Source organism: Sander lucioperca, chromosome 7 (assembly GCF_008315115.2).
Source record: "Sander lucioperca isolate FBNREF2018 chromosome 7, SLUC_FBN_1.2, whole genome shotgun sequence".
NCBI lineage: Eukaryota > Metazoa > Chordata > Actinopteri > Perciformes > Percidae > Sander > Sander lucioperca.
This window is the reverse complement of record NC_050179.1, coordinates 15,341,057-15,368,022: the sequence shown is the minus strand read 5'-3', so window position 1 is coordinate 15,368,022 and position 26,966 is coordinate 15,341,057. Positions and strand designations below refer to the sequence as shown.

General features: G+C 42.1%; 3 protein-coding genes across 5 annotated transcripts in view; 1 reads left to right on the top strand and 2 right to left on the bottom strand.

Moving 5' to 3' along the window:
- The window catches only part of mapk8ip2 (mitogen-activated protein kinase 8 interacting protein 2), a 29,020-nt gene extending 4,277 nt beyond the window's left edge, over window positions 1-24,743 (top strand). The window contains exons 2-14 of one of the 2 annotated variants that reach the window (XM_031293357.2): window positions 7,828-7,933; window positions 14,557-14,796; window positions 14,898-14,973; window positions 15,315-15,518; window positions 15,968-18,173; window positions 18,403-18,611; window positions 19,410-19,485; window positions 21,147-21,319; window positions 21,416-21,525; window positions 21,645-21,767; window positions 21,939-22,009; window positions 22,102-22,200; window positions 22,941-24,743. In XM_031293357.2, the coding sequence (XP_031149217.1) occupies window positions 7,828-7,933; window positions 14,557-14,796; window positions 14,898-14,973; window positions 15,315-15,518; window positions 15,968-18,173; window positions 18,403-18,611; window positions 19,410-19,485; window positions 21,147-21,319; window positions 21,416-21,525; window positions 21,645-21,767; window positions 21,939-22,009; window positions 22,102-22,200; window positions 22,941-23,013 (3,766 nt within the window). In that variant the 3' untranslated portion in view covers window positions 23,014-24,743. The remainder of the gene's footprint in view (window positions 1-7,827; window positions 7,934-14,556; window positions 14,797-14,897; window positions 14,974-15,314; window positions 15,519-15,967; window positions 18,174-18,402; window positions 18,612-19,409; window positions 19,486-21,146; window positions 21,320-21,415; window positions 21,526-21,644; window positions 21,768-21,938; window positions 22,010-22,101; window positions 22,201-22,940) is intronic. The other variant, XM_031293358.2, reaches the window with a different exon arrangement.
- Window positions 3,041-6,079, bottom strand: LOC116045622 (gastricsin). Its single transcript, XM_031293360.2, has 9 exons — window positions 5,999-6,079; window positions 5,708-5,849; window positions 5,458-5,575; window positions 4,981-5,099; window positions 4,417-4,616; window positions 4,168-4,284; window positions 3,885-4,032; window positions 3,511-3,609; window positions 3,041-3,382 (listed from the first exon to the last, which is right to left on the bottom strand). The coding sequence occupies exons 1-9, from the start codon at window positions 6,052-6,054 to the stop codon at window positions 3,218-3,220; spliced, it is 1,164 nt and encodes a 387-aa protein (XP_031149220.1). The 5' UTR covers window positions 6,055-6,079; the 3' UTR covers window positions 3,041-3,217.
- A 464-nt stretch (window positions 24,744-25,207) lies between the features above and the next one.
- arsa (arylsulfatase A) overlaps window positions 25,208-26,966 on the bottom strand; it is a 4,614-nt gene continuing 2,855 nt past the window's right edge. For both annotated transcript variants that reach the window (XM_036002764.1, XM_031293359.2), the window contains 3 exons: window positions 26,464-26,591; window positions 26,265-26,367; window positions 25,208-26,158 (listed from right to left, as the gene is read on the bottom strand). In XM_036002764.1, coding sequence (XP_035858657.1) covers window positions 25,863-26,158; window positions 26,265-26,367; window positions 26,464-26,591 — 527 coding nt within the window. In that variant the 3' untranslated portion in view covers window positions 25,208-25,862. The remainder of the gene's footprint in view (window positions 26,159-26,264; window positions 26,368-26,463; window positions 26,592-26,966) is intronic.

Genomic DNA, 26,966 nt, shown 5'->3' with positions numbered 1-26,966 from the left:
GATGATGTCACCGTGGAGCAGGTGCTGATGGTTGAAAGGCAGCCTAATTACGGACGACACCCCACCGACCCCCCCTTAGTATCTGTATCTATTTTAATATTTTTATCAGTTTTCTTCTCAGATTCTTATTTTTGTCTTATTTCATTTTTTGACTGTGGACATCCATTCTACTCTACTAGTTTTACATATATACAACTTTATAGGCATTTGTATTCGTTTTGATTGGAGTCACTGGGGTTATTTAAGGAGTAGCTATACAGTATCAGGTTTAGCTGTGGAAGTAATGAATTAAACTTTTTTTTCATTAATGGTCAATAAAACATCAGAAAATAGTCCATCACTATTTTGTAGAGTCCAAGGTGACATCTTCCAATGTCTTGTTATGTCTGACAAAGAGTCCTAAACCCAAAAAGACTCAATTTACTATAATGGTTGACAAGGACAAAACTGCAAATAATCACATTTAATAAGTCACTGAACAAGTAAAATGGGTTATGGGTTATAACTCAGTGAGACAGTTGAGATTTTATTTTCAGACAAAAAAGGACACCCTGTATGCATGAACATGCAGTCAGTGTTTATACAGAATTAGACAAGCAAAGATGACATTGTGCTGGTTTGACAATTTCTGGTCCGGACTTGACAGGATCAGAGGTGGCAGAGAATAGCTGTTAGTACAAATGTGGGCTGGAGAGATTGTTTGAGAAGGGCAGGGAGAAATCGAAAAGAAGGCGCTGAAGACACACAGAGGTGGTTGCAAAACCTCAGCAGTGCCAGTGAATCTGGGTGTGCCATTGCAGCAACCCGACTGGTATCAGTGAATGGTCATTTTGTACTGACTTGTTTTCTTGGATTCTCATTTTGCTCAGCATATCACAATTCAGAATAGGTTTGAGACTGATGTGATGTAGGCCTAAGTATGAAGAGTGGTATTGTTATAATTCCCCTCCAGCTTCAAACCATAATTATTTAGAATGATCACAAGCAGGGGTGGACTGAAAGCAAGGGGCGTCACAGTGCGCTGTCGGATAAGCAGCGAGTGGTATACAACATGGTGTGACAGTAACTGCACGCTCACTTGGATGCTGTCTAAACACCAAAGCAGGAACATGGACATGAAATGTCAACACTGCAATGGTGGCTGCATCTCACTATGTGATATAGATTCTGAAATCAAAATAATGCAGAATACTTTTTTAGCAAGTGACATAAAACATACAGCGTGATAGAAGATGAGAAGTTTGTATGTGCTTGCGTATGAGGTGTACCTGTATGTCTGTGTGTCTGTGTGCGGCTGGGGTCAGTCTGTGTTTTCACTCTTCAAGGAGAGGATAGAGGCCTTTGCGCTGGAGCTTTTCGCTGACACACATTGTTGGGCTGTGCAGTTTATGGGTAATATGGGGCCAAACTCTGTTGTGCATTGCAGAGTTACAGGAGAACTCCAACACTAAGCGGATAAGCACAAAAACAAAATGGAGTCTGGAAACAGAACACAATACGGAGGAATGGGGGAGACCAGAAAAGCGATAATCGAAAAGGAAATGAAAAAACGATGTCAGATAATAATAAAAGACCAGTTCATCAAAATATTCATACAAAAATGTTAGTGGTATGTAGCCACGCAGATAGATTAGGCTTTATTGATCCAGGTTTTGGGGAATCTGTCTGAGATTTCTGCCTCCACCATAATACAGAGAAAAGAATGGAATTTTGTTTGTAGAGCCCACAACATTTAATTAAATTTTTTAAATCAACAACTTTTTTTCCTGAAACAGTGTCCCTGTTACTCTGGATAATCCACACATTTAACTATGAAGAGTTTTCATTGAAAATATAGTAATTTGTACTATTCTTTCTACAGTTATGAAAACTGTTGACTGTGTTCTGCTGATTATCCAGAGTAACAGATAATATTTGCGGTTGCGGTTGAATTTTGTAATTGTACATTTTCAATGCTATAAGCACTATAAAGCAGCAGAGAGACAGCTCAAACCTGGGCAAATCAAACTATCTGCATGGCTGGACCATTTAAATGTGCTATACAGTATGTGTAAATTAATCATTACCACATCCATTTTGGGACATTAGTGTACTTCGTTTGAAAACAAGACCATCACAAACAGCATTAGAAGCCTCCACAGCCTGTGCTTTGCATTTCACCTGGAGTTGCAGTTGGTCAGATTTCACAGGAAATCGGTTGCATTGTTTGTTGTCTCCATGAAAAATTGCTTTGTGCCATGACGCAAACAAAGATTTTGATTTGTCTAGTGCAGTTATACCTTTTGAATTCAACATTTCTACTTGACTAGCTACAGGCTTCTCATTGCCCTCCCTCCTTGTCCACCTCAACTATTCCAACCCTTCATCCAGAAACAGAACACAGGACTTTGTTCCACCTACATGGTGGTGACAGCTGGCTTGGATACAACTGCACTGTTGTGGTGTTTTTCCATTGTGAATCACACGCACGCACGCACGCACACACACACACACACACACACACACACACACACACACATCTACACTTACAAACACAGCTTCCCTGAAGACTTTGATAGGTGAAGAGCTCATTGGTGACCTTATGTGACCATGTGGAATAGTCTTGATGCTCCAGTTACAAACCTACAAACCACACCCAAGGTTCACACCGTTTTCATGTTTAATGATGAATGGTAATAAATAATATGTTGTCTCACAATGTCTGGCACCAGTAATAATGCAATAATGCCATGGAACCAATATGGCGCCAGTGTCATAAGGCAAGTTACATGTAAGTCCACTATTCTACGCTATATAATCCATTTTACTAAGATAACAACAAACTGTCTTGTCTGTCTCACAAATAACATTTATCCTTATTTAGTTTATGTGGAGGAAACACAAGTGCTCAAAAGCAAAGAGCATGCATATGTGCATTTGCTGGACACACACACACACACACACACACACACACACAAACAAACTCAAGGTTAATTATTAAGGGGGAAACCCCTTATTATGTCCCTCAGCCTCATTTAGAAAAAAATAAATATTAAAACACTTGCAGTGAACATTTTAAATTTATTCTGCTTGAGGATGATGCAATTTTATGGACACATTTTTCAGTTTTGAATATTCAAATCCAATTACAATTTGAGGATGTACAATAAATGTAGAACAGACTTTCTTATTATTATCTGATCAGGTTTATGGTCAGGTTAGGTTACACTGACAACAGTTAGACAGCTGATGCAAAGCCGACACGGTTGTTGGTGCGGTCATAGACGGAGTAGTACTCTCTGAGGAACACGTCTCCAAAGATCCACAGGGGCTGGCCATTCTGAGAGGGCAGGTAGGTGGGGGTGATGCTCACTGAGCAGAACTGGTATCCATTCTGGTTTTGCTGGATGTGGAGACAGGAGATTTGAAATGTTTATAACATTGCACACACACCCACAAACCATTCAATGTGGCATGCACATAATGGGACACATACACAAATTGCACTCTGCATGCATGTATAAAACATACCTGTTCAATGTAAGCAGAAGGAGGCAGAGGGAAGGCAGTGCCGCTGATAACAAAGCTGAGAGTTGGCAGGTTGTTGATTTGGCTGCAGTCCACCATGTACTGGAGACAACAAAGAGACACTGTTTAAGAATGATAGAAACGCAGACCAAAACAAACTGGCCCAATTTGTACATAGTTTAATTGCATTCCTGCTTTTCCACTTTTGTATGGTATGGTAAGGTATGCTTTGGGACCTTCACCTCAACTGCTCATAATGACTTTTAAATGAGTGCAGCCTGTGGACAGAGCTGGATCTTTATGGGCAATAATAATGGTGGCTAACTTTCATAATACTTCTCTGTAGGAGCGTCTGTCTGTCTCTCCATTTGTCTTACCATTCCATATTGGCTCTGTTGAGCTCCAATGGCCTGCATGATGTTAGCCAGAAACTGGCTTGGGGCTGTCAGCTGAGAGGTTCCAGTGTCCACAATGGACTGGCAGCCCTGAGAGCACCAGCCGGTCTCTTGGCCATTGATCTCGAATCTGCAAGGCACCACACATGCCAAGATTTTCATGCAGTCATATTAGCACACAAAATGAATCACTCATCTAGGAAGCTATACTTATATAGAAGAGCGTTTGATTTTTCAAGTTGATGAAATGTTGAAAAGCACTGACCCTTGAACACCGATCTGCCAGTAGGTCTCGGCAGTGACAGGGGTCCAGTAGATCTGGCCCTGGTACATGCTGTTGTCCACTCCTCCAAAAGAGAGCTCACTGCCCTGCTGCCCTCCCCTAAACCAAACGACAAACCAAAACTTAGCTGCAAGCTCTCCATGTGGATATACAGTAATATTTCAGGCAGTACAGTATGTCCTATATGTGATGATGCATGTTTTACACTACTCAGTAGATCTCTTGTGTCACCTGGACAGATAGAAAGCAAATATGTCGGCATTCAGCAAGTTTTGAGAAATCATGTTGTCCATGACAGGAGTCTGTCCTCCAGCTGAGATTGCTGGATAGGCCAGGCCGAGGATGCCGTCAAACTTGGCAGCCAGAAAGGGCTGACTAGGCTCCTGTGTGCTCAGACCGATCTCCTGGTTAGTGACCACAATGCCGCCTACCTATGGGTCCAAAACCAACCAATACAATGAGTAAGATGCCAATTCATAGACTGTATTTATACATGTTCAAGCTTCAGCCTGTATGACTGTAGACAGCAACGTTAAGAAATGAATGGGGTAAACCTCTGTTGATTCTATAAATCATTTCAATGAATCTGCTAGTTCTACATTTTTTGTAGTTTTGAAAGTATTTTGTGTATAAAAATGGTATTCCTTTTCTTTTCACTAATTCAGCACTTTACATAAATCAAACAGAAAACGGCTGCACTGGTCTTTGAAAATGTCTGCTGTCTGGTAGTACTCAGTCCAGTCTAGTGTTTTATTTAACTGATGTACTTGGTTTGAATGATTTGTTTTGACTCACATTGACACTGTCATATCCCAACTGTCCATAGAGGCTTCCAGCGCCGTAGGGTAGGTAGACGCTCTGTCCATTGGCAGAGAAGGTAGAGGACTGCTGGGGGTCGAACTTTGTGTGTGCGTCTGCGAATGGCATAGATTGGGATTTTCTCTGAAGCCATTTCCACAAACATGTCCTCATGCCTTGCAAAGCCTTTTGACATACTGATAATTCACTTGCTTATAGAAATCATGAGCTGAATATGAACTAACACAGTGTCTGACGCTCCCCAAAGACCGAATATGCTTAGTGACATGCCTGTAATTACACTAGAACTCTAAATCCCATGTATGTACAATATGTAATCTCTTGACTAGCTCTGCACGCTTGGCCTATATCAGCTTTAAGTCCTCTGGAGAAGTTCTACACATGCAAACATGTTCTATGAGAGTGTGACATATGAGGGATTTTGTAGTAAAAAACCTGTTGGTTTGTACTCACTGCAGGCCTGAGTGTTACAGTAGGTGGAGTCCACCCACAGGTTGGAAGAGCCGGTGTCAAACAGCACTTGGAGGGACTGGGGGGGTGTTCCAATACTGATGGCGCCAAAGTAGGTGGTCTGTGCAACACATTGGTTGAAGGAAAAGAACGGGAGGAACAGAATGAAAGATAGTACAAACCAATCAGTCAGTCAATGCTTTCATCAAAATGCTGTGCTTCAGCATGTAAAAGTGCCATTAGGATTTCTTACATCAGCGTAGTTATTGATGTACATGCTGGCAGAGCCGGCGAACTCATTGGGTTGGTACTTGAGAGCCGGATCCTGGTAAGGTAGCTTGATCCCTTTCTCTCTCAGGGCCTCACGCATGGACTTGTGCTTCTGCAGAGGGATCCTGAGGAAGTAGGAAGCAAAAACTATGACTTTCACTTTAAGTCACTTTAGCAGTAAGTCTTCAAAAGTATGATTTTGCTCTCTGGTAAAAAAATTTTTTGTTTTATGACAAAAGAGGCACAGAATTGAGAAATACAAAGAGATCCTTACCTGACAAGTCCCTCTGCGAGCACCACAAAGACCAAAACAGCAACAAGACACTTCATGATCCCTCCTGTACACACAGCTCTCCTGGATGGATACAACTCTGCTTGAATCTGAACAGGCTTTATATACACATGTTTAGGATCATATCAGCCAGACTGTTATCAAAACTTCAGTCATATCAGTTCAGACAAAGTGACCCTTAAAGCCTTTATCTTCAAAGCTACATACTTAATTTACACATCAAACCTCCTGCGTTAGCCACACTCCACAAACACAGCCAAAAACCTCTTAATTACACATATTTAAAACAAGGACATAATTAGATGTTATTAATTTGAGCACATCCAATGGAATAATATAGTGGCACCATTAAATAACAATTTGGCACTTTAAGTTCAGTAAGCCTACGTACTTAACCGTTTTCTATTGTCCCGTGATCCTAAATGTATAGCATAGATAAATATTGCTTGTTTTACACGAAAACCAGTAAAAACGGTAGGAATCAGTCTTTATTCTAAAAAATATATATGACGAAGTATGATGAATGTGTCTTTTCTTCTTGTCTTTTAAGAAGTTGGTGCTGAGTACTGAGCTATGACTTTGAGTTTGGATTATGAATTATTTCTAGCATTTTGTAAAAAGAGCTTTGTGTTGTTTTCCCTGAAAATGTTCTGCATGCTGTTGGAAATCCTCAAGTTGTAGCATTAGTACAATTGTAGCCAATTAAATACACTTATCAACAGCAAGGTCAAGCCTAATTGTTTGTGTGGAACTGTAACTTTCCGCAAATGAAAAATGAATGTGTTATATCAAGGCTTCAGTATCAGTAGCACCCTAACCACACAGTTTTATCGAAACCTTTTGTGCCATTTAGCTTATCATAACTTTCAATATTGTTTACATTTGATAGATTTTCTTATATGATACGCTTAAGGGCATACAGTTAAAATGAAAATGTGTTTATCCAATTTATTTTAGCTTTTTGTGCTTTGACTGAACTATAGTAATGGACCAAAGGCTTATAACAGGCAACATTCATTTTGTATAAGTTTAATTGCATTCTCAATAACCTCAAAACCCCCTTTTATCCTTTAATATATCCGCCATGCTTAGCTTTTTTTTCCATGTATGTTCTGTCAGTAGCACTTGCTGTACATTAAAACAGACCATTAGCATTGGGACACTGATTACAGTGTCTTTTTCATGACCGTCTTTGTTATACTTTTAGATGCATCAGCACATCCTCGTTTTCTCCAAGGGACCAATATTTGGGAGACTATATGACTGTGTGATGTAAGCTCACCTCCATACGTAATATGTGGAGTGCCCTTTTCTTAGCAGGAAAGCTGCAATGCAGCATTTCCTTCAACACAAAGCAAGCTAACTGCTGTAGAACTTTGAGCCTGCTGAAATTAATGGGGCAAAGATGAGATAGAGCCTAATCAAGAAAACTTGCAATGCCACAGCTCATTACAAAATACATCACTTCCCTGTGGTAGTGTGCTGTTGCTGTACATACTCTGTTTATAACATCCGCAGCTCATATGACATAATCCAGCCAACTTAATGTGAAATTGAATTGCAGTACTGTATGTGTTGCTGTTGTCATTCCACACCACTGAAATGTGTCACACTTTGTTAGTGTGGATTGTTAAGGAAAAGAAGGTGGAGGACGTGGGTGTGTGCTGCCTGTGTCAAGTATATGTGACTGAGAACCAGATAGACAGTGACAGGCCATGAGTTAGAACAGGTTTCCCCTAGAGCAGGTCTCAGTGTGTGGGCATAAATCAATGAAAAATTCCCCTCATATACTGTCTCTCATGTGTTTCCAGGCCAGCCCACGACATCAGCCTGGAGGAGTTTGATGATGAAGATCTCTCTGAAATCACGGATGACTGCGGGATTGGACTCAACTATGACTCTGATCCTTATGAGAAGGTGGGGCCCTCTTTTGCTGTTATGTGGTTTCTTTTATTGAAATTTGACCTTTCCTTGCATCTCTTGCGCTTTGTGTCTCAAATATGTGAAAGTTTTGTACGCATCGTAAACCTTTTGGAATGGAACCTATTTTTCTGTTTTCTACCAAATTTTGGCATATCGGTCTTGCTCGTCTGCAGTGACAGGAGAGAAACTTCAAGCAAGCTATAGTGAAAATGAGCTGACAAGTGTTGCGTACTTAAGGTGACAGAAAGAAAGATAGAGACTGGCTTGGTTTGCATAGCTATTTAGTGTTGAGAATTGCTTATTTGCACATAGCTATCTTATATAAGCACTGGATTTTTATTTAAGCGACCAGCATTTCAGTCATCACAGTAATGGTCATAAGCCTCTGATATCCATATTATAAGCGGCAAAATGAGAAACATGCTTGGCTTTGGTAAACATTGTGACTCTTCCTTTATGTACTCTGATAATCATACAAATCATCATACACACTGGATCTGAGCAAACAGCATACATTCACTAAACTCCTTGGCATATAATAGAAATTCTAAGTAGCACTTCCACTAAGCATCCTGTTCTAGTGACTGTGTTAGGAAGTATATGCAAATGATTTAATCATTAGCTGCATCATCCCACATGTCCGACCAGCTTAGACCTTAATTACACAATTTCTAAGAACTATTTTTTCATATCCTCTCTCTCTCTTTCTGTCTTTCTCACTCTCTCCATCCTGTGGGATGTAAATGTTTTATGCTGGTGGCGTGGAGTCACGGCTGCAGCAGAGGGTGGGTGACCCAGTGCAGTTTGCTGCTATGCAGAGACAACGTCCCTCCCTCCCTCCCTCCCATGTGTCTTCCCTTCCCTCCCTGCTATGCAGAGTGTTGCTCAGAGACAGAGCTCAGATTCCCTCCCCCTTGCTCTTTACCACTTCTCCACTCCTTTTCCCCCTTAAAGCAATGCTTCCTTCACTTTCTCCCTCTCTCTCTCTCTCTCTCTCTCTCTCTCTCTCTCTCTCTCTCTTACTGCCGAGGTGACTGGAAACAGGGATTTAGCTCAGGGATGGTTGGTTCTGAGGGTTAAGCTCTCGGTATAAATCTGTGCTAGATATTTTGCTTCCTCCACTGTAATCCACCAACAAAACACATTATGGAAACCTAGCAGCCCTACTGTAGCAAAGCTGTGTTCGCGTAGCATGTGAGGAAACCTCCCCAGTAAGAAAGACTTTAAAGGGTGGATTTCTTTTCTTTTTGTGCCAGAGAGGCAATACAGTATAGTAAACCATGCATCAGTGTCCTTTTGCTCCTCTCTCCCTTCCACACATGTTCACATACACACACACGCACGCACGCACACACACACACACACACACACACACACACACACACACACACACATCAGATACACATCAGCAAAGGCCGTGATTGCTCACTTCACAATCAAAAAAGCGCATGGCACAGATAGTGTCGGTCCTTGTTACGTTGCATCATTGCCCACAGGAAGTAATCTTGCTGACATGGGATGGATAGGACAGACACCCAGTTGCCCTCTGAGTGTGTCCATGTACATTTAAATAACAGAGAATGAAAGGTGAGATAGAGAATTTTGTGCAAAGGGTATTACGCATGGTATTTGATTTTGCCTGCATCAGTCGGGTGGGTGACACTCTGTCAGCTCATCAGCAGCAGCAGTCCCTCCCTCGTGCATCACACTCTGATGATTAAGAGAATGGCTTCTCTTTTTTTGTCAGTATGATTTAGCCATATTGGGCAGCATGTCTTTGATGTTTAGAAAGAACAGCCAAACTAAACAGTGAGATTATCCTCCGGCCCCAATCCCCAGCTCTGATTAATTCCAATTTGTTATGGGGTTCAGGTTTTAATCTGCATAACCTTTTAGATCGGTACTTAGCTTTTTTTGACAGGAGCACACACATATGTACATGTGAACAAAAACAAATAGACACACACTTAAAAAAATTGCTTATTCTGTCATCCAGAGCTAAAGAGACAGGCAATTAAAGATCGTTCACATGGGTTTGTTATCAATGTCTGATTTTATATCTCTGAGGAAATGGTAATTGCTGGCCAAATGCCAAAATGCTATAGCATTTCCGACTCAGGCTGTCCTTTTCTACTATCCATTATGTCAGAGGGGATTAGGTTTGAGAATGTATTTTCAACCGAGTGATTTGTTTTTTCTCCTTGACCTTTAATTATTTTAATCCAGAATATCAACATAACTAGCAGAGAGACCACAATGTAAGGAGCCCCTCCCTTTTTTGTCTGAGTCCCCCCCCCCCCCCCCACACACACACACACACCCTGCTGCTTTTTGCCGTGACTTGCCCCTGATTCTTCACTTCCTGTCTCTCTAGCATCCATCTGAGTCTCTCCACAGCCCCGATTGAACGCCATGAGCACATGCATAATTCAGTGTGTGACAGAGCAATGGTGTATCTGTGTCTCTACGTAGTGCTAGTTAAAAATTTGGAAATTGAGAAATACACTGATAGATGGAGGCCATCACACACTAGGTGGTCTCCATTAATGGTAGGCTAATCGACATCTGTCATACACTCCGACATAAAATTCACCCAGATTAAGAGGTTAATGGGCTTTAAGTGGACAGACATGCACCCACACACAGACACCAATCATACTGCCATTGTACAAAGTAAATGTAAGAGATACATTTGAGAAGATAGTGATTATGTAGTCATACCTTTACTTATGATCATATTAGCTAGATGTGAAAAGAGCATAAATAGTAAATAATTTCCTTTTTTTCAATTATTGTAACAGTACCGCCTGAGTGATACAAGACTAATGGCTTTGCAGGTGTGTATGGAGCCAATCATGCACCAGTGAACATGTAGCCAGTAATTGATGCACTGAAAAAGACCCAAAATACAACACCTAGTCGAATACCTGACTGCAATTATACTGACACAGCCAACAGATAACTCCTGCACATCTGCAGTAATTGGGCAGCATTGCATTCATGGTCAATCAACAGTTGTATATTGGTCTCTGCAAGGATTATTTGCACCTCGACCAGATCCTTCCTGTTTTCTGTTGACCCCGCTGCCTGTTAGGTGTTATAGTAAAAGACCACTTCATTCTCAGCCTCCACTTCTCTTCTTTGAGATCTACGAGTGTGATCACTTGAGGATCATGTCCTCAGTTTCTCTCATCTGTCCAGCGCTTTGCTCTGTCAGCTGGTCCACTCAGTAAGCAAGATGGCCCTGCAGTTCAACCCGAAGCTTCTCCGCTCCCCACTGCTGAGGACAGTGCCGTATAATGGAGCTGCCATGTCACTTTCTTCTGATGTGCAGCAGCAGACGCAGTAGGTTGTATAGAATTACCCTTGCTGGACAAGCCTGTGGTCTGCTAATTCGTGATCCAAAAGCTGCTCTGTGTTCATTCTTTTATGCCTCCATGCTGGCAACAGCCATGGCCTGAGGCGTTATGTTTTTAGGTTGTCCGTCTGTAGATCCCATTATTGTAAACAGGATATCTCGGGTCCCCCTGGAGGGAATGTTACCCTAACCCTATTTGGCACAAACACCCACCCAACTGATTAGATTTCAGAGGTCAAAGGTAAAGGTCACTGTGACCTCACAAAATGCATTTTTTGCCATAACTCAAGAATTCATTTATCGCCAATGACGAAAATTGATGAAACTCCGAATGAATGTTAGTCTTTAGCAGAGCTGTTAAAAGTTCACAAGTGTGTGTATGAATGTGGAGCAGTACAGCTTTTATGCATTTGGGCAGTTTGTATGATACAAAGAATAAAGTTTTAACTTTAGACTAATTTCATTTCCATTGACTGCAGTTGTGCTCTCCAATGCTTCTGTGTGTGTAAGAGCTAAACTCATTCACAACACCTCCCTGTGCCAGCAGCTGGGTGACAGAGGAGTGACAGTCACTGGGCCTGATGGGATGTCCTTGGGAACTGGAGACTATGGAGATTGATTCACGCCAACACACAACTCTTATTTATAGTTTTCTCTTTTTCTTCGAGTCTGTCAGGTGGCCCCCGCTAAAGGATGTCTCCTGACAGTGCAGGTTATTTTCCCAGGCAGGTGTGGCATTTTCACAACCCTGCTGATGGATCTTTGGATTTTTACCCTGCCATGGAGTTATAGGTCACATACGTATACCCAGTGATGGATTATGACGGGTCAGTGTAAGGAAACAACATTATGAATCTTGTCAGTAGATCATGAAGTGAGAATGCCTATAATGATTGATTTAAAGGTTTCGTAACACATGCCAATACACAATTCCTTTCAAAACATTTCTTTACATCTTAACAGCTAAAGAACAGAAAAAAATAGATATGTTAATTAGATATAAGTATACATATTCATGTGTACTCTCTCAGTAATAGATTGAGAGTTAATTTCTGTTGCTGTGGCATAAAGTGGATGCACCAGGCATCAGCAGAATCACGTTAGATGGGCGAGAGGGTGAGCTTTGATTCCTCCATTAAAGAGTCTGCACTGAGAGACAAAGAAACTGCTGCGTTGCTCAAACTGTAAACCAGATAAATCAATAATTGTGGTGCTTTGTCAGATTTAAAGTAGGGAAGAGATAATCAGAAAAAAAATAAGCCACACGTTTGTGGTAATGTCTGTGCACTCTGTCCATGATGTATCAGTTTTTATTACAGTAATATTAGCATGAGCAACGCCTTATACTCAATGTTTTTAGGCTTATCAGGGGAGATGGTGTTGGTGTGATCTCACTTTTGTAAGGTTGAATATAGGTGAGAGATATACAATTCCACACTGCAGCAATGTGATCAATTTTGCCTTGTCACAGGCAATTGCCTCTTCTTCCATATTTAGCAGACAGTGTGAGATGTGTCAAAAAGCTACTTCATGGACCTTGCATCATCAATATACCTTGTATCTGGCAAACATGAAAGCTACACAGCAGCACACTCACACTCATGGAGGTGTGGTCTATTAAACCTCAAAATCATTTAGTGTACTGCTTTCCGGTAAACCAACTGAAACCTGAGAGACAATTGATTGATCCACTCTTATTTCATTGCCTCTCCTGTGTTTTTCTTTCGTCTTTGTCTTACACACACACTATCACGTCCTCCTTTCTCTTCCAAACAGTCCATCCTCAAGACTAGGTTTTTTCCAGTTTACTTTGTATTTACTTAGGCTTAATTATTTCAACCTTTTCACCTTTATCTTTTCACAGGGAGGTGGGAACGCTGCTGATGCTGAAGGCTGCACTGTCTTATGCACACACACACACACACACACACACACACACACACAGACAGTGTTGGGAACGTTACTTTAAAAAAGTAATTAGTTATAGTTACTCACTACTTGTTCCAAAAAGTAACTGAGTTAGTAACTGAATTACTCTATGATAAAAGTAACTCGTTACCAAGGAAAGTAACTATTTGCGTTACTGTTAAAAAAAAAGTTGCTATATGTCAAAGAATTTGGATTTTTTTTTAGCAGTTTTTTTGTTGTGAGGCAGAAAGATCTAGCTTTTGCTGCTTGGAGGACTTTGCTCCGAGTCCTTCTTTGCTAGTGGATAGCGAGCTATCATCTGTGGTTGAGGTATCGCTGTTTTTGGCCACTAGCTTTGTAGATGCGTGTGTCGTTGTGAGATGCTTCATTAAATTAGAGTTGCTTACAACAGATGTCGACAAAGTCTTCGCTCCTGGACATAATGTACACATTACATGCACGTTCTTGCCTTTGACCACAATGAATTTGAAGTAGTGCTTATATCTCCACCTTGAAAATGCCAACTTTTTATCGGATTGCTCCTGACTCGCCATCTCTACTGCTTCTTCGAATCTCTGTTTAGCTGTTGTGTGTGTGTGTGTGTGGCGCGTGTGCTGGCATGTGTGTAAAAACACTTTTGAAAACACGCTCTGATTGGCTACCATGAAACATGACTCTGACTTAGCCAATCATAATCGCTTACCTCGTTATTAACCCACCTCCTCACTAGCTGTGAGCAAGGGGTGCGTTCGGATTACACAGTTTATTCAATCAATGCATAGTAACGCACCGCATTTAACGTCCAGTAACGTTAACGGCGTTGTAACGACGGGAAAAGTAATTAGTTAGATTACCCCGTTACTGAAAAAATAACGTCGTTACCTAACGCCGTTCTTTTAAACGGCGTTATTCCAAACACTGCACACAGAGGACCTGAGTTTGCAGAAAGAACATATCAGCAAAATGTACTGTGGCTGTTTATGTGAACTCTGTTGCAGAGTTGCCCACTACAGTGCTTTACGTGTGTTTTACAAATGCCTTCTGTGTAATCAAAGAACATTGTGTTGCATGCCGTCCATCTGTGCTCTCCTTGTTCTACTCATCTTTCAGACAGGCCTGTTCTTGGCAAAGCTTTAGATGAAAACGGAAATAATATGCAGTGAATAGAAGGTAGCAGCTTTTTTCTTTGTGTTGGCTCACTACATAACAGTTTCCCCTCTGCTGTCAGAACAGGAGATGCTTTGGTTAGTTTATCTAAAACATGCTGAAGGTGTGAAAACATCCTTTATTTTACTGTCTGTACCATATTACAAGTCTCTTTTTGTCTTTCTATCTCTGTCCTCGGCCTTAGGACTCCCTCATTCTGGAGAAGAGTGACATGCACCACCCAGTCTGCTCCTTCCAGGATGACTTCCAAGAGTTTGAGATGATTGACGATGAAGATGAGGATGATGAGGAGGAAGAGGAAGAAGATGAAGAGGTTGACCCTGATGCACCCCCGTCTCCCTCTGCCTCCCCCCCTCTCTCTCCTACTCTTGGCACTCTGAAGAGCAGACCCACCACATTGAACCTCACCACTGCTGTGTCACAGGTAAGCAGCCTGAAGCTGTGGTCCTAAACACACACTGAACACAGATTATGTATAACTCTGTATAACTTTGTCGAATATCTCCCTCTCTCTCCTCTCATTAGGATTCACTTAACAACAACAGCAGTCTCTCCCCAAAGAAAGGAAGCTGGCAGGACTCTTTACGCAAGACCTCACAGGGTGAATACATGACTAATTAGCTGTGATAAGTTTTAGTATGGACTATATGTTTTCATTGTATTCATTTGTTGGTCTACCACACCTGCTTATTTTGACTTTTGGTAAATCTTTGGAGAAGAAATTAATTTCCATGTTTTTTCATACATATGTTAGATTCAGTTTCTTACCCAACACTAATTCAATAGCTGAATCACCTAGGGATGTTCTAATGACAGATACAGTATATAGTCTGCCCCATCATTATTGTTGCCTTGTTTAAAAGAAGCCCAGCTATTATAAATGATTCTTTACAAACTGCAGGCATTACACAGTTAGAAAATAAATATCTTCTCTACCTCGAGGTCGTCTGTCTCCAACCCACTCATGTCTGGAGGATGGTAGCCATGTGACAGGCCAGTGCCCAGCCTCTCCAGTTTCCCAGGCACCAGGGTCTCAGAGCAAAGGTACTCCACCAAAACAGGCAGGGGAGGGAGGGAACCCCCAATCCCCTCACAGGCCCCTCCTCTGCGACATCGAGGGCAACAGGCGGGAGAGGCCCGAATACGGTAACAAAAAGGCCAGCCCTGCAAGCTTAGAGCTCATTCCATTATCATCAGTGTCGTGTAGTGCCGTAATGTGAAATGACACGATGTGATGTGAATTTGAGTTGACTTATATGATTATATGTGTTTAGCAAAACACATCATGTTAATTGTTACAAATCCATTTGCACTAGTTTACTTTGGGAAATCATATTTGTGTGTTTCTAATGAAAAAGCATTTGCTGAACTTGCTCATCCCACATCCTTTAAAAAAAATTGATTATGAACTCAAGAAAAATTAATTATTCTTTTTCTTTTTATCTTCTCTCTTTAATTGTCCAAATTGCTCTGCAACTCTTCTGACCTGTCTCCTTTCTCTTTTTGCATCATCTTCTTCATAATCCTCTATGTCATCCTGTACTTTCATTCTCCCATTGCCTTTCTTGTTTCTCCCCACCTTTTTATCTTCACAGGCTCATTTGGTCAACACAAGTCCCACCCTTTCTCTGGTGATGTCACTGAGTCAAAAGTAGACCCTTCAGTCCAGACAGCCAGAGTACCTTCTGTAGACGAGCACTCCCAGTGTTCGGACACCGAGGTGGACCACGACCTCAACAGCGACCACAACCACAAACACTCAAACCGGCGTGCCACCGACACTTACACGATCACCAGTGAGTCCGGTGTGGAGCCGGAGAACGAGCTAGACCCAGATGGAACCAGTCGCTGCTTGTCATCCACTGCACCCATGGGAGCTAACGATGGTGCCGATACACCCTTCTCTGATGAGGAGCTGGAGAAGGACTTTGAGGTGGAGTTCATGTGTAAGGAGACTTACGATATGGTGTGTAAGGAGAATCAGTCGACTTACGTGGAATTCCCCTCCATTGAACCCGCCTCCTTCTCCAGCTTTATGGCCAACAGCCGCTCAGATGTCCTTGACCGGTCCAACAGTTCTGATGCAGCAGTTTCTGCCATGGAGGCAGCCGCTAACGACTCCACCTCTCCATCCTCAGACCCAGGGATAGCAGACATGAACCAGCAGGGTTACATGACTTCGGACCAGGACAAGGACCTCAGCTCTCCAGGCTCTGACTCTGATGTTGAAGGGGAGCTGGAGGCAGCGTTTGCCTGTGGAGGTCCCGTGGTCTCCAACATGATCTCCTCTATCTCAGAGACAGAGCTTGACCTGACAAGTGATGACAGCAGCAGTGGACGCTCGTCTCACCTCACCAACTCCATTGAGGAGGCCAGCTCGCCTACATCAGACCAGGAGCTGGACCCGGACACAGAGTTAGAGCAGGACAGTGGCATCGTGGGACTGAAAGTGTCTTTACTTCTGGGCCAACCTGACCCAATCAAAGAAGGGTCTCCTCTTCCCTCTCCTTCCCCTCTACCCTCACCCACTGTTGCTACGCCATCCCCTGTTGACTCGCCCATCTTACCCCCTGAGTCCTACGATGATGGTCAAGCTCTGATGGGGCTGCAGAATGTGGACGATGAGCAGTCCTTCGAACACCAGGCTGACCCAGATGAAACTTTGCCTCCAGCCCAACAATGTGAAGACAGCATGTCCAGACAGATGGTGCTGCAGATAGAACCAGACCACAGTCTAGAGAGCTTCAAACGCTCCTTCTACCTGCCAGTGGGACCCAGGCTAATGCCCAATGCAGATGAATATGATGGAACCAGTGAGGGAGACTCCGAATCAGAAAGCGAAGACGACCTGAGCGAGAACTCAGACTCACCGTGGCTGCTCAGCAACCTGGTCAACAGGATGATCTCAGAGGGCTCGTACCCAATCAGTTGTCCTGAGGACTGCTTCAAGAGGAAGGTGTCTGTGTCAGACACCATTTCACCATCCTCAGACATTGGAGATGGAGATGGTTTCAATGATGAGGACCAAGAGAAGAAAGCAGAGATGGAGGGATCAGAAGAAGAAGAGAATGAAGGCGAGAGGAGGAAGAGTGTGGAGTCTTCAAAAGAAGGAGCAGTGATGAATCCCTGTCTGTATATTAACAACTTTACTGGTGACACCATAAACCCTGTGATCTTGGAGCGCTGTGCAAACAACGGGAGGGGGACCACAGATTTCAACTCCTTGGATACCACTAAAGACTCTGAGAAGAACTTCACAGGCAAACCATCCAAGAACGCCAGGAGACAGGAGGAAGATGAAGAGCCCAACAATGACTTGATGATGCTAGAGGGAAGGAAGGATCTGGACTCACCAAGCCTCAGTGAGAGTGTGGTCAGCGACAAGGATGAAGGACGAGAGACTGAGCCCAGGCCAACGAGTCGTTCCTCAGCCTCTCTTGAGCGTATAACCGAGGTTAAACAAAGCTTGACACTGGACATACCCACCGCCCAGACCAACCGCTGCTTCAGCCTCACCTACTCCACGGACAATGAAGAAGAGGAGGACGACGGAGACTCTTACCCATTCCTGGGTGGCTTGAGGAAGCAGTCCTACAGGGGAAGTGACTTAGAGCTTGACAGTTCACCACCCCTTGATTCCAGTGTGCAAGACCATCTCATATCTGACCATGATCTACCACTGTGCGAGAAAGCTCTGGCTCTGAGGCAGCCGAATGAAGATGATGGACTGGCGTATGACTCCATGAAGTACACGCTGGTGGTGGATGAAAATACTACGCTGGAACTAGTCAGTCTCAGAAGGTATGCTCTGACAATCAGTGTGTGAAATGTATGAAAATTGAGTATGTGTGTATGTGTTTAAATTGGGGAGAACAAATGCAATAGTATTTGCATTATTCTCCAGTTAGAGATAATATCGTAACACTTATTTAAAAATTTTAATTAAACACTACTTTCTGTAGGGTGTGCCTTCTAGTGGTAAATCAAGTAATCTTACAGTACTTGAAACCAACAAACCCTGTCTTCTTAGGTGCACCTCCGTCCTGAGTGATGACAGTGAGCTCTCCACGCTATGTGACGAGGAGCCTTTGGGGACAAGAGGGCTGGACTATGGTCAGGATGATGAGGAGGTGAGGCCAGAACTTCTCAGTTCTTCTGAGGACTCATCCCCTGAGGCTGACCTCCCATTCTCTAAGAAGTTCCTCAATGTGTTCGTCAACAGCACCTCCCGCTCCTCCAGTAAGTTGCCCACGAGGCTGTTCAGACACTGCACCTTTCTGGAAAACTCTCAGATATGTACTTGCAATCAAGGATGTAATTGTACGGATTAAAGGAATCATTTGAGATTTTGGGAAATACAAATATTCACTTTCTTTCCAAGAGTCAGATAAGAAACACTCTTATATCTGTCAATTAAATATGAACCTAGTCAGGAGATGTTAGCTTAGTTTAGCATAAAGACTAAAAGCAGGGGGAAACATACATCCTGGTTCTAAAGCTTACTCATTACCATTCCTCATCTACAGTAACTCTCGGCAAGAAAGTCAATACGTGCATTTTTTTTTAAATGTGGAACTATTCCTTTAACTTAAGCTAATGTAAATATACCTATTGTCGTTAAAATGTACTCAGGCTCCGTAGAATGAATATACTGCATTAGGGTTTAACTCATCACTGTCAGCATGATACATTAACATGTGATCTAAATTTGGCAGGGAGCCCACACAAGACCTATGGGAGGGCTCTACCTCCCAGTACATCCATCATCAATCAGTGCTCTCGCTTCAAGATTCATATCCCTAATAAAGGGTGATTTGCATAATCAAAGGCTCATTACAAAGGCTTTCTTTGCCATTTCTTTTTTGACAAATCTAATGAGCTCCCATTTAGACTACCTCCAACAAAGTTTACTTGAGAATGTTCCTCCAACAGATAATTCAGTGTATGTTGTTGTTGACATTTAGCTTTCAGTTTTATTTGAAAAAGGTAGTTTTCAGGACAGTAAAAAGGTCTAACAGGCGTATGTTTGCCACTTAGGCACAGAGTCCTTTGGACTTTTCTCCTGTACCATCAATGGAGAGGAGAGGGACCAGACACACAGAGCAGTCTACAGGTAAGACAATCTACAGTACACTCATTTTTTGATAATGTGACATCAGTGGGAGCAATGTGAATTACAGCAAAAAGCATATCTATCTATAAATTGCAGGAACGTCTGTCTGTCTGTCTGTCTGTGTCTGTGTGTGTGTGTGTGTGTGTGTGTGTGTGTTAAGTGCATATCTCTCGAACCGTTAGTCCGATGGATTTCAAACTTGACAGGTGTCTTGCTACATGCACGAATAACTGCAGTGCCAAGTTTGCCGTTGTTTGGATAAGAAACGCAAAAGATATCGTTAAATATATAGGTAAAAGAAGCACACATTGGCTTTTGCCGCTCTAGCTGCTAGCCACTCCCCCTCTCACACTGCATGCAAACACTGACTGAGCACCTGTTTGTGTCGTGACTCACTCGGATCTTTCACGTACTACGTTTCACATACTACACCGTCTCTCTGTCTTTCTCTCTCTCGCTCTCTCTCTCTCTCTCTCTCTCTCTCTCTCTCTCTCTCTGTCTGTCTCTCTCTCTCTGTCTCTCTCTGTCTCTCTCTCTGTCTCTCTCTCTCTCTATGTCTGTCTCTCTCTCTCTCTCTCTCTCTCTCTGTCTCTCTCTCTCTCTCTCTCTCTCTCTCTCTCTCTCTCTCTCTCTCTGCGCTCGCACACACACACACATACACACACACACACACACACACACACACACACACACACACACAGGTTCTGGTGGTGATTAACGCAGATATGTGCTGTTTAGCTCTCATAACGGGCCGGTGGGTAGCGCACTGCCATGAGTCCATGAGGCTAATGTCTGATTACTCCACATTTTCATTGTGATATTTTGTGATTACATTCTGAATCTGCAAAGTTCTGTGTCAGGTAAATCAGTAAGTTAGTAGTAGGATATACAGTGGATTGCATTTGATGTGGTTTGGGGTCCTTCTGTAAGTAATTTTGGGGTACAATTTGGTTTTGATGAATTCTATAAGCAGCAATACCACAGGCCAAGTAATTGCCCGTTCCAAACAGGCACATTTTCAACGGGCTCTGCACTAGTACATAATAAAAGATTGCAAGAAATGCGCCCAATTGTTTTCAGCGATTGTAGAAACGGTGTGGTGGAATAAATTGTGAATGCCATTAGCTCCAATTTGCAAATTACCAGTTTGTGTCTGGGAGAAAAGGCCCTTGTGGAGATAAACAAAGCTACTTTTCCTTGAGGATTCACTAATTATGTAAGGGAGGAGAGCAGATGTCCAAGCTACAGTTGGGCTCGAGAGCTGCAGGGTGACCAGTAATAATCACATGAGACACCCCCTGTGTCTGTGCTTGGGTGTGTGCAAGAGCGAGAGGGAAAGCTACATGCACCTCCCTTGTATACATGTACATGTTGTGCATTTATAATAATGTATTTGCTTTGCTACAGTACTTTTTCAGTAAGTACATTCCAACATGTAGAGCTCTATGTCTCCCTACACCCACCCCACTGTCTTTCTATGTCAGCTGTTTCATTTCTCTTTTCTCTCTTCTCCCCATTGGGAGTCACCTGAAACCCAAACAGATGCTTCCTGATTGAATTAACTCCCATCTATAGGATGCCCAGCAGCAGGGATACTATGTAAGGACACAACATTTAACAGAGTTCTTTTTTGTCCTCTCCCTCTCTGCTGCTCTCTGCAGATTCATCCCTAGACATGCAGATGAGCTGGAGCTGGATGTGGATGATCCTTTGTATGTGGAGGAAGAAGAGGATGACTACTGGTACCGAGGCTATAACATGCGGACAGGGGAGAGGGGCATCTTTCCTGCTTTCTATGCCCATGAGGTCATAGGCCAGTCTAAGGAGCTGTTGGGTGAGTTGAGAGATTCATCGACTGTTGTTTCCTTTGTCTCACTGTAAAGGTAAGAACAATCACATGTTCTGTATTTGTCTACATTGCACTCTGTAGGCATGAAACGAAATCCAGCATGGATTGAGACTTTCAGCGTTCAGTTTTTGGGGTCTGTTGAGGTACCTTATCACCAAGGCAATGGCATTCTCTGCGCCGCCATGCAGAAGGTGAGCTAAGTGGAAAACAGCAAAAGAATGGCACAAAACAGACACAAGCATGTATGCTACACTGTATGCACCATTAAAGGAAGTTGTTTTGACATGTAAATATGATATATTTATGTTAGATTGCGGTATCAAGGAAACGGACTGTACATGTGCGACCTCCTTCTCTGTGTGAGCTGGAGATTAGCTTGCAAGGAGTGAAACTGATCATGAGTCTGGAGGATGAATATGACACCCTCGATGAGGTATGGACAAATGAAAAAATGAATCAATCAATTACTCAATTCAGAGTATTACTCAACAGACAATTAATTCAAAGTCAATTGTCCTTCTACTATGGAATAACAAGTTACTGTACATGTAATGCTTTAATGCTTTCTTCTTGCCTCTGTCTCTGCACCTCGCCCCATCTTCAGTATGACAGATGTAGTCACTTCTTCCAAATGAAGAACATCTCGTTCTGTGGCTGCCATCCGAGGAACAACTGGTAAACAAACACGTTGGTTTTCTGCCCTCTTGTCACCAGTGTGCAGTGTAACATCTGACTGATTTCATCATATTGTTTTCTTCTCTCTGCAGCTACTTTGGCTTTATCACTAAGCACCCCATGTTGAACAGATTTGCTTGCCACGTGTTTGTATCCCAGGAGTCCATGCGGCCTGTAGCAGAGTGTGTTGGGTGAGTCCAAATCACATTATTATATCAATGACTCTACATCAAAGGTATACCAAGGCACAATAATGACTTTACTATATATATATATATATATATATATATATATATGTAAATGCACTTTATTTGTCAAGATGCTGAAAATGCTAACAGCCCTTAAAAGAGATTGGAAACATTAACTATTTAACTGTACATCATATTTGAAGTGCTCTTTGATGATTTGCCTTTGTAGTCTGATCTCATATTCCTGGAGTATTTCCAATCACTCTCATCTGTAGCCGGATAAGTGAGCAGTTATCCAGGTTTATTGTGCACTGCAGTATTTAATGTGTGAGCATGTGTGGAAGCTTAGTCATGTCGGATTCAGACATATGGGGTTTGAATAATTAAAGATACAGATAGTTCACTGTCTCTGGATGGAGCGACAGCAGGCAGCAGAGCATGGGGTGGGCAAAACTGTTTCATCTATCAGCTTCTCATCCAGCTCTGTCTGTGGAACAGACCCAACAACAAGGACAAAAACAATTACCCTCCTTTGATTCAACAAGAGTGATTCTGTATTTGCACTGGAATTATTTTAATTAAGCATTTTTCATGTTTGCACCAGACATTTCTTAGTAAATAGTCAGAGCATCACTATAAAATAAAATCTGTTAATACAAGAAGAAGATTACTATGGAAGGCTGCCTTTAATAGCTGGCAGGTTGATCTTTAGTCATGCTCTCTTCTGTCTGTATTTTCCACAGACGAGCCTTCCAGGAGTACTACCAGGAACATCTGGAGTACGCCTGCCCCACCGAGGACATCTACCTGGAGTAAGAAGTGTTGCCATGACGACCACCTTCTTTCTCAGCAGCTTGTGTATGTTCATCAGGTTTGCCACCAGAGGGCGCTGTCAGTGGGGTCTTCTCTCCATTGTAAAATACTCCTTTGTGTCCCTCTAAAACTGGGATCTTCATTTCTACAGTATGCTAGGCATTTGAATGATTTCATTCATCCCTCTCTGTTTATTTCCATCATCTCGATGGATTGATTGCCTGTTTCTTTTAACTTTTTCTATGATATAAAACTAAGACGCTGAGCACCTGTTTATTTAAGGGTTCCTCTTTTGAAATGAAAACAATATACCTACTACTGCTGTTTCACTTTTCAATGCATGGCTAGTAGGGTTACTGCACACAGACACACCAAGAAATGCACATATCCAAGTGAATGGCAAGCAGCTCAACAATCAGTACAGAAATGGTGTAGAACCAAGAGGTCGGCGTTTAATTAACTGTAAATATGTATTTGTTCAAAATATTATAACTGCTAATTTGATTTCTACTGATAGTGACATTGGAGCAAAGTAGAGAGAGTGCAGTGAACTGTCCTTGGTCCAAGCTTACCCCTGTGTCGCGTACAAGACGTAGTGTGTGTTGTAAATATATGTATAGAACGTAGACATGCAGGCGCCTCATCCAGACTAATTAAGAAACACTCACAGCTGAGACTGATGGAGGGGATTTTGTTTTATTGTGGGTATTAATGACTCACTCTGACAGGAGGAACTGCAGGTGTAAGAGATTTTAGAGTAATGACTTGTGATGAACTTTGAATGTTATTAGCCCCACAGATATTTCATTCAGCTTGGATTAGGTGCAGGAAGAGTCAGCACATTTGGATGATATGACAGAACCATTTTACTCTTGTCCAGTCCTCAAAGTTGCACTGCTTGCTGACCTTCGCCGTGGGGAGCTTTCATATGAAATCATTCAACTGTTAAAATTGCAAATCATTGATCACTGTATGATTGGCAATGCTTGATGTGACTTCCAGGTCAAAGAAAGCAAAAGCCCTCTGAAAAGCCATATTCTCATACCTCCGACTGTATAAATCTGGTTGTCAGGGACATCCTAGTCTCCGTTTTCTTTTGACTTGGCAGTTTCAATGAGGGAAAAGGAATGATTAGACTGACTGGTAGCCGCGTGTCAGTAATGCTGTATTGCAGTGTGCCTACTGTACAGTGAAAGCGTTCTGCTAAAACTTGGTCCTGGTATCACAATGTAATCAAACCTTTAATAAAACATTAAAAGGGAGGTTTTATAGTTATGTAAATGGTTAGACTTTGATCTTGTTTTTTAAGTATGATGGATAAAAGGGATGGCCACGTGTTCCTATGTTTATTTATTGCTCTTAATCTGGTACCATAGCTTACAGTCTAGCACCTTATATTGGGGAGGGGGTAGATTTGATAAATGATGCACTCAGTACAGTCATCTGAAGTTTCAGGTTTTACCACCCCTGACCATCCCCATTGTTCTTTCAGACACTGTTTAGCATCTTGTTCCGCTGCTTTCAGTCACAGTTCACGAGAACAAACACCCCCGTTCACTGTTGATGGTAGGAGGGAGGCAGAGTGTTATCTACATACGTATCGCTGTCAGTTAGATCATGTATATACAATAGCGAATCTAAGATAGTGCTGTCCTTTATGTTGAGTATGTTATAAAATTAATATGTACATTAATTAAAAAGAAAAAAGAGATCACAACCAGACAAAAACCCCTAAAAAAAAAGAAAAACACATACATTTCTGTGATCTGCAATAATTTTATTTCAGTGTCTTGTGTTTCTTCACAAGATGTTAACTCAGTATCTGTCACACAGGTGGCATTTGAGTTCCTGCCAACTCCATACCTCTGGACAGACAGGCTTCAGCAGCACCTTTAGAGCACATTTGTGAGATGTGACATCATTAGTGTGTGACACATACACCCACCAGACTACTGACCAATCTGCTGTTAGAGCTGAATAGTCCGCTGCCACTGGAAAACTATTATTGCGTCTTGCCGATTATAGTTATCGCCTTTGAGCTCCAACAGTGTGACCCATCTCTGATCTGTATCTATTTGCTTCGGATTATGTTTTTCTATCTTGTCACAGCCTAAAACCCTTCTTTTCACAAAGCTATACAAAAACAACCTCTGAGGATGATCTAGTCCTATATATCCGCTAAGACATACATTAACAGTTAAACCAAACTTTTGACTTTATTACATCAACAAGATTCTTCACTGTATACCTAGAGCAAAACAGTATGTGACGGAACAAACATATCCTATCTTGTATCTTTAAAAACAAAGGACTTGTAAAATGAATTAAAATTCCAGGGAAAAACAAAGGGAAAAAAATTGACAAAAAAATCACTGACTTGTCATGGGTTTGGTCTTATGAATAAAATATATGCTTGATGTCCGAAACCTTTATTGTTGTCTTTATTGTTGAGATCTACTCTTGATTGTTTGTGTGATTGAAATATGTTGCAAAGCGTTTTCACATAAAGTCCAAACATCTATTCAAAATGTTATGATTATAAAGAATGTTGAGTGGAAAATGAAATCATAAATCAATGAATAAAACATGTATTCAAATAGTCAGGAAAAATACAGTACATTGTGATACATTAGTTCTAAAAGTAGTCAATATCAATATTAAGAAAATCATCTCATTGAGGAGTGTTTACAATGTTACTTTTCAGTAACAAAAGCAAGTGGCAATGCATTATCAGGGAATTACAAAATCAGCATCACATCTTGTGCTTGCACAAAGCAATCTTGAGGCAAAAATCAGTGCAGTAGCTCCAGGCTTTCCCACATTGTCATCAGCGGAAGTGGGAGTTTGTCCCATCAACACTTACAGCAGCCGGGCTTGGGGCTACACTGAGGATTGCAGCAAGGCTCCAGGTCGGGGTCTGTTCCTTTTGATATCTGGCTTTCTCCAAACACCATGGAGGCTTCAAACTGCTCCTTGACTTTCTTGATCCTCTCCAACAGGGCTTGGAGGTCGGGTTTTCCCGTCAGGGGCAGAGGGTAGTGCTCCGAGGGGTCAGCCTCCAGGTCGAAAATAAGAGGAGGGTCGTGGGCCTTGAGGACTGCAAATACTGGGCAGTCTTGGTCCGGGGTAGTACCGCTGTGGGTAGCACCTGATGCACAAACATGGACAAGCAGGAGTTACAAACACATAAGTTCTGACTGTGTGATAATGCTTCTTGACGTTTCAACTAATGATGTATATGAAGTCTGCTGTACCTTGCGTATAGAAGTGGGCCTTGTACTTCCCTAGCCTGAGAGCAAACAGGCCATACTTCTCAGCGGGATCTGTGGGATAGAACACCATTGTCTCCCTTTTACTCTGCAAAAAAAGTAAAAAAAAATAAAAATGAATACAATACATCAGCTTGGTTTTCACATATTTCAATATCTACAGTGTAAGGTATTACACCACTACCTTTTCTTGGTTGACAAGGATTTCTGTCATATCGACCCCATCCAGCATCACCTGGGGTAGTTTGGCTCCCGCCAGACTTGCGATGGTGGGGAGGATATCTAGAGTGCTGGCCATCTCATGGGTCACACCTAAAGAGATGCATACAGAAAAAGAACCAAGCAGCCATCATTAAAAGGTCATGTGTAAATGCTTTTCATCATTTTATTACGCTATTTATTTTCATGCTGGAATCATAGACCAGTTGATGCCTGGAATGTATGAAATCACTGTGAAAATGCATGGTATGCTTCTGAAAATGGTCACCAGTAAAGCTTAGATTTAAATAAGCAGAACCACCAGTATGGTCTTTGAAATGGAAATATACTCCAAGTGGTCTGTGTAGAAAACTCTGGTTTCCAAATCAAAAATCCAATCAAAATGTATTTATAAAGCACAAAAGTTGACCAAAGTGCTGGTTTGGTGCAACAGAAAAAAAAATTCTTTGGAAGCATCACTCAGTCTAA

What these genes read in the sequence shown, in the direction of transcription:
- LOC116045622 (XM_031293360.2), bottom strand. Translation starts at nt 6,054, where the DNA reads ATGAAGTGTCTTGTTGCTGTTTTGGTCTTTGTGGTGCTCGCAGAGGGA. An exon ending in ACATCAATAACTACGCTGAT is followed by an intron (nt 5,576 to 5,707) that starts GTAAGAAATCCT and finishes TGTGTTGCACAG; the next exon opens with ACCACCTACTTTGGCGCCAT. An exon ending in TTTGCTTTCTATCTGTCCAG is followed by an intron (nt 4,285 to 4,416) that starts GTGACACAAGAG and finishes CGTTTGGTTTAG; the next exon opens with GGGAGGGCAGCAGGGCAGTG.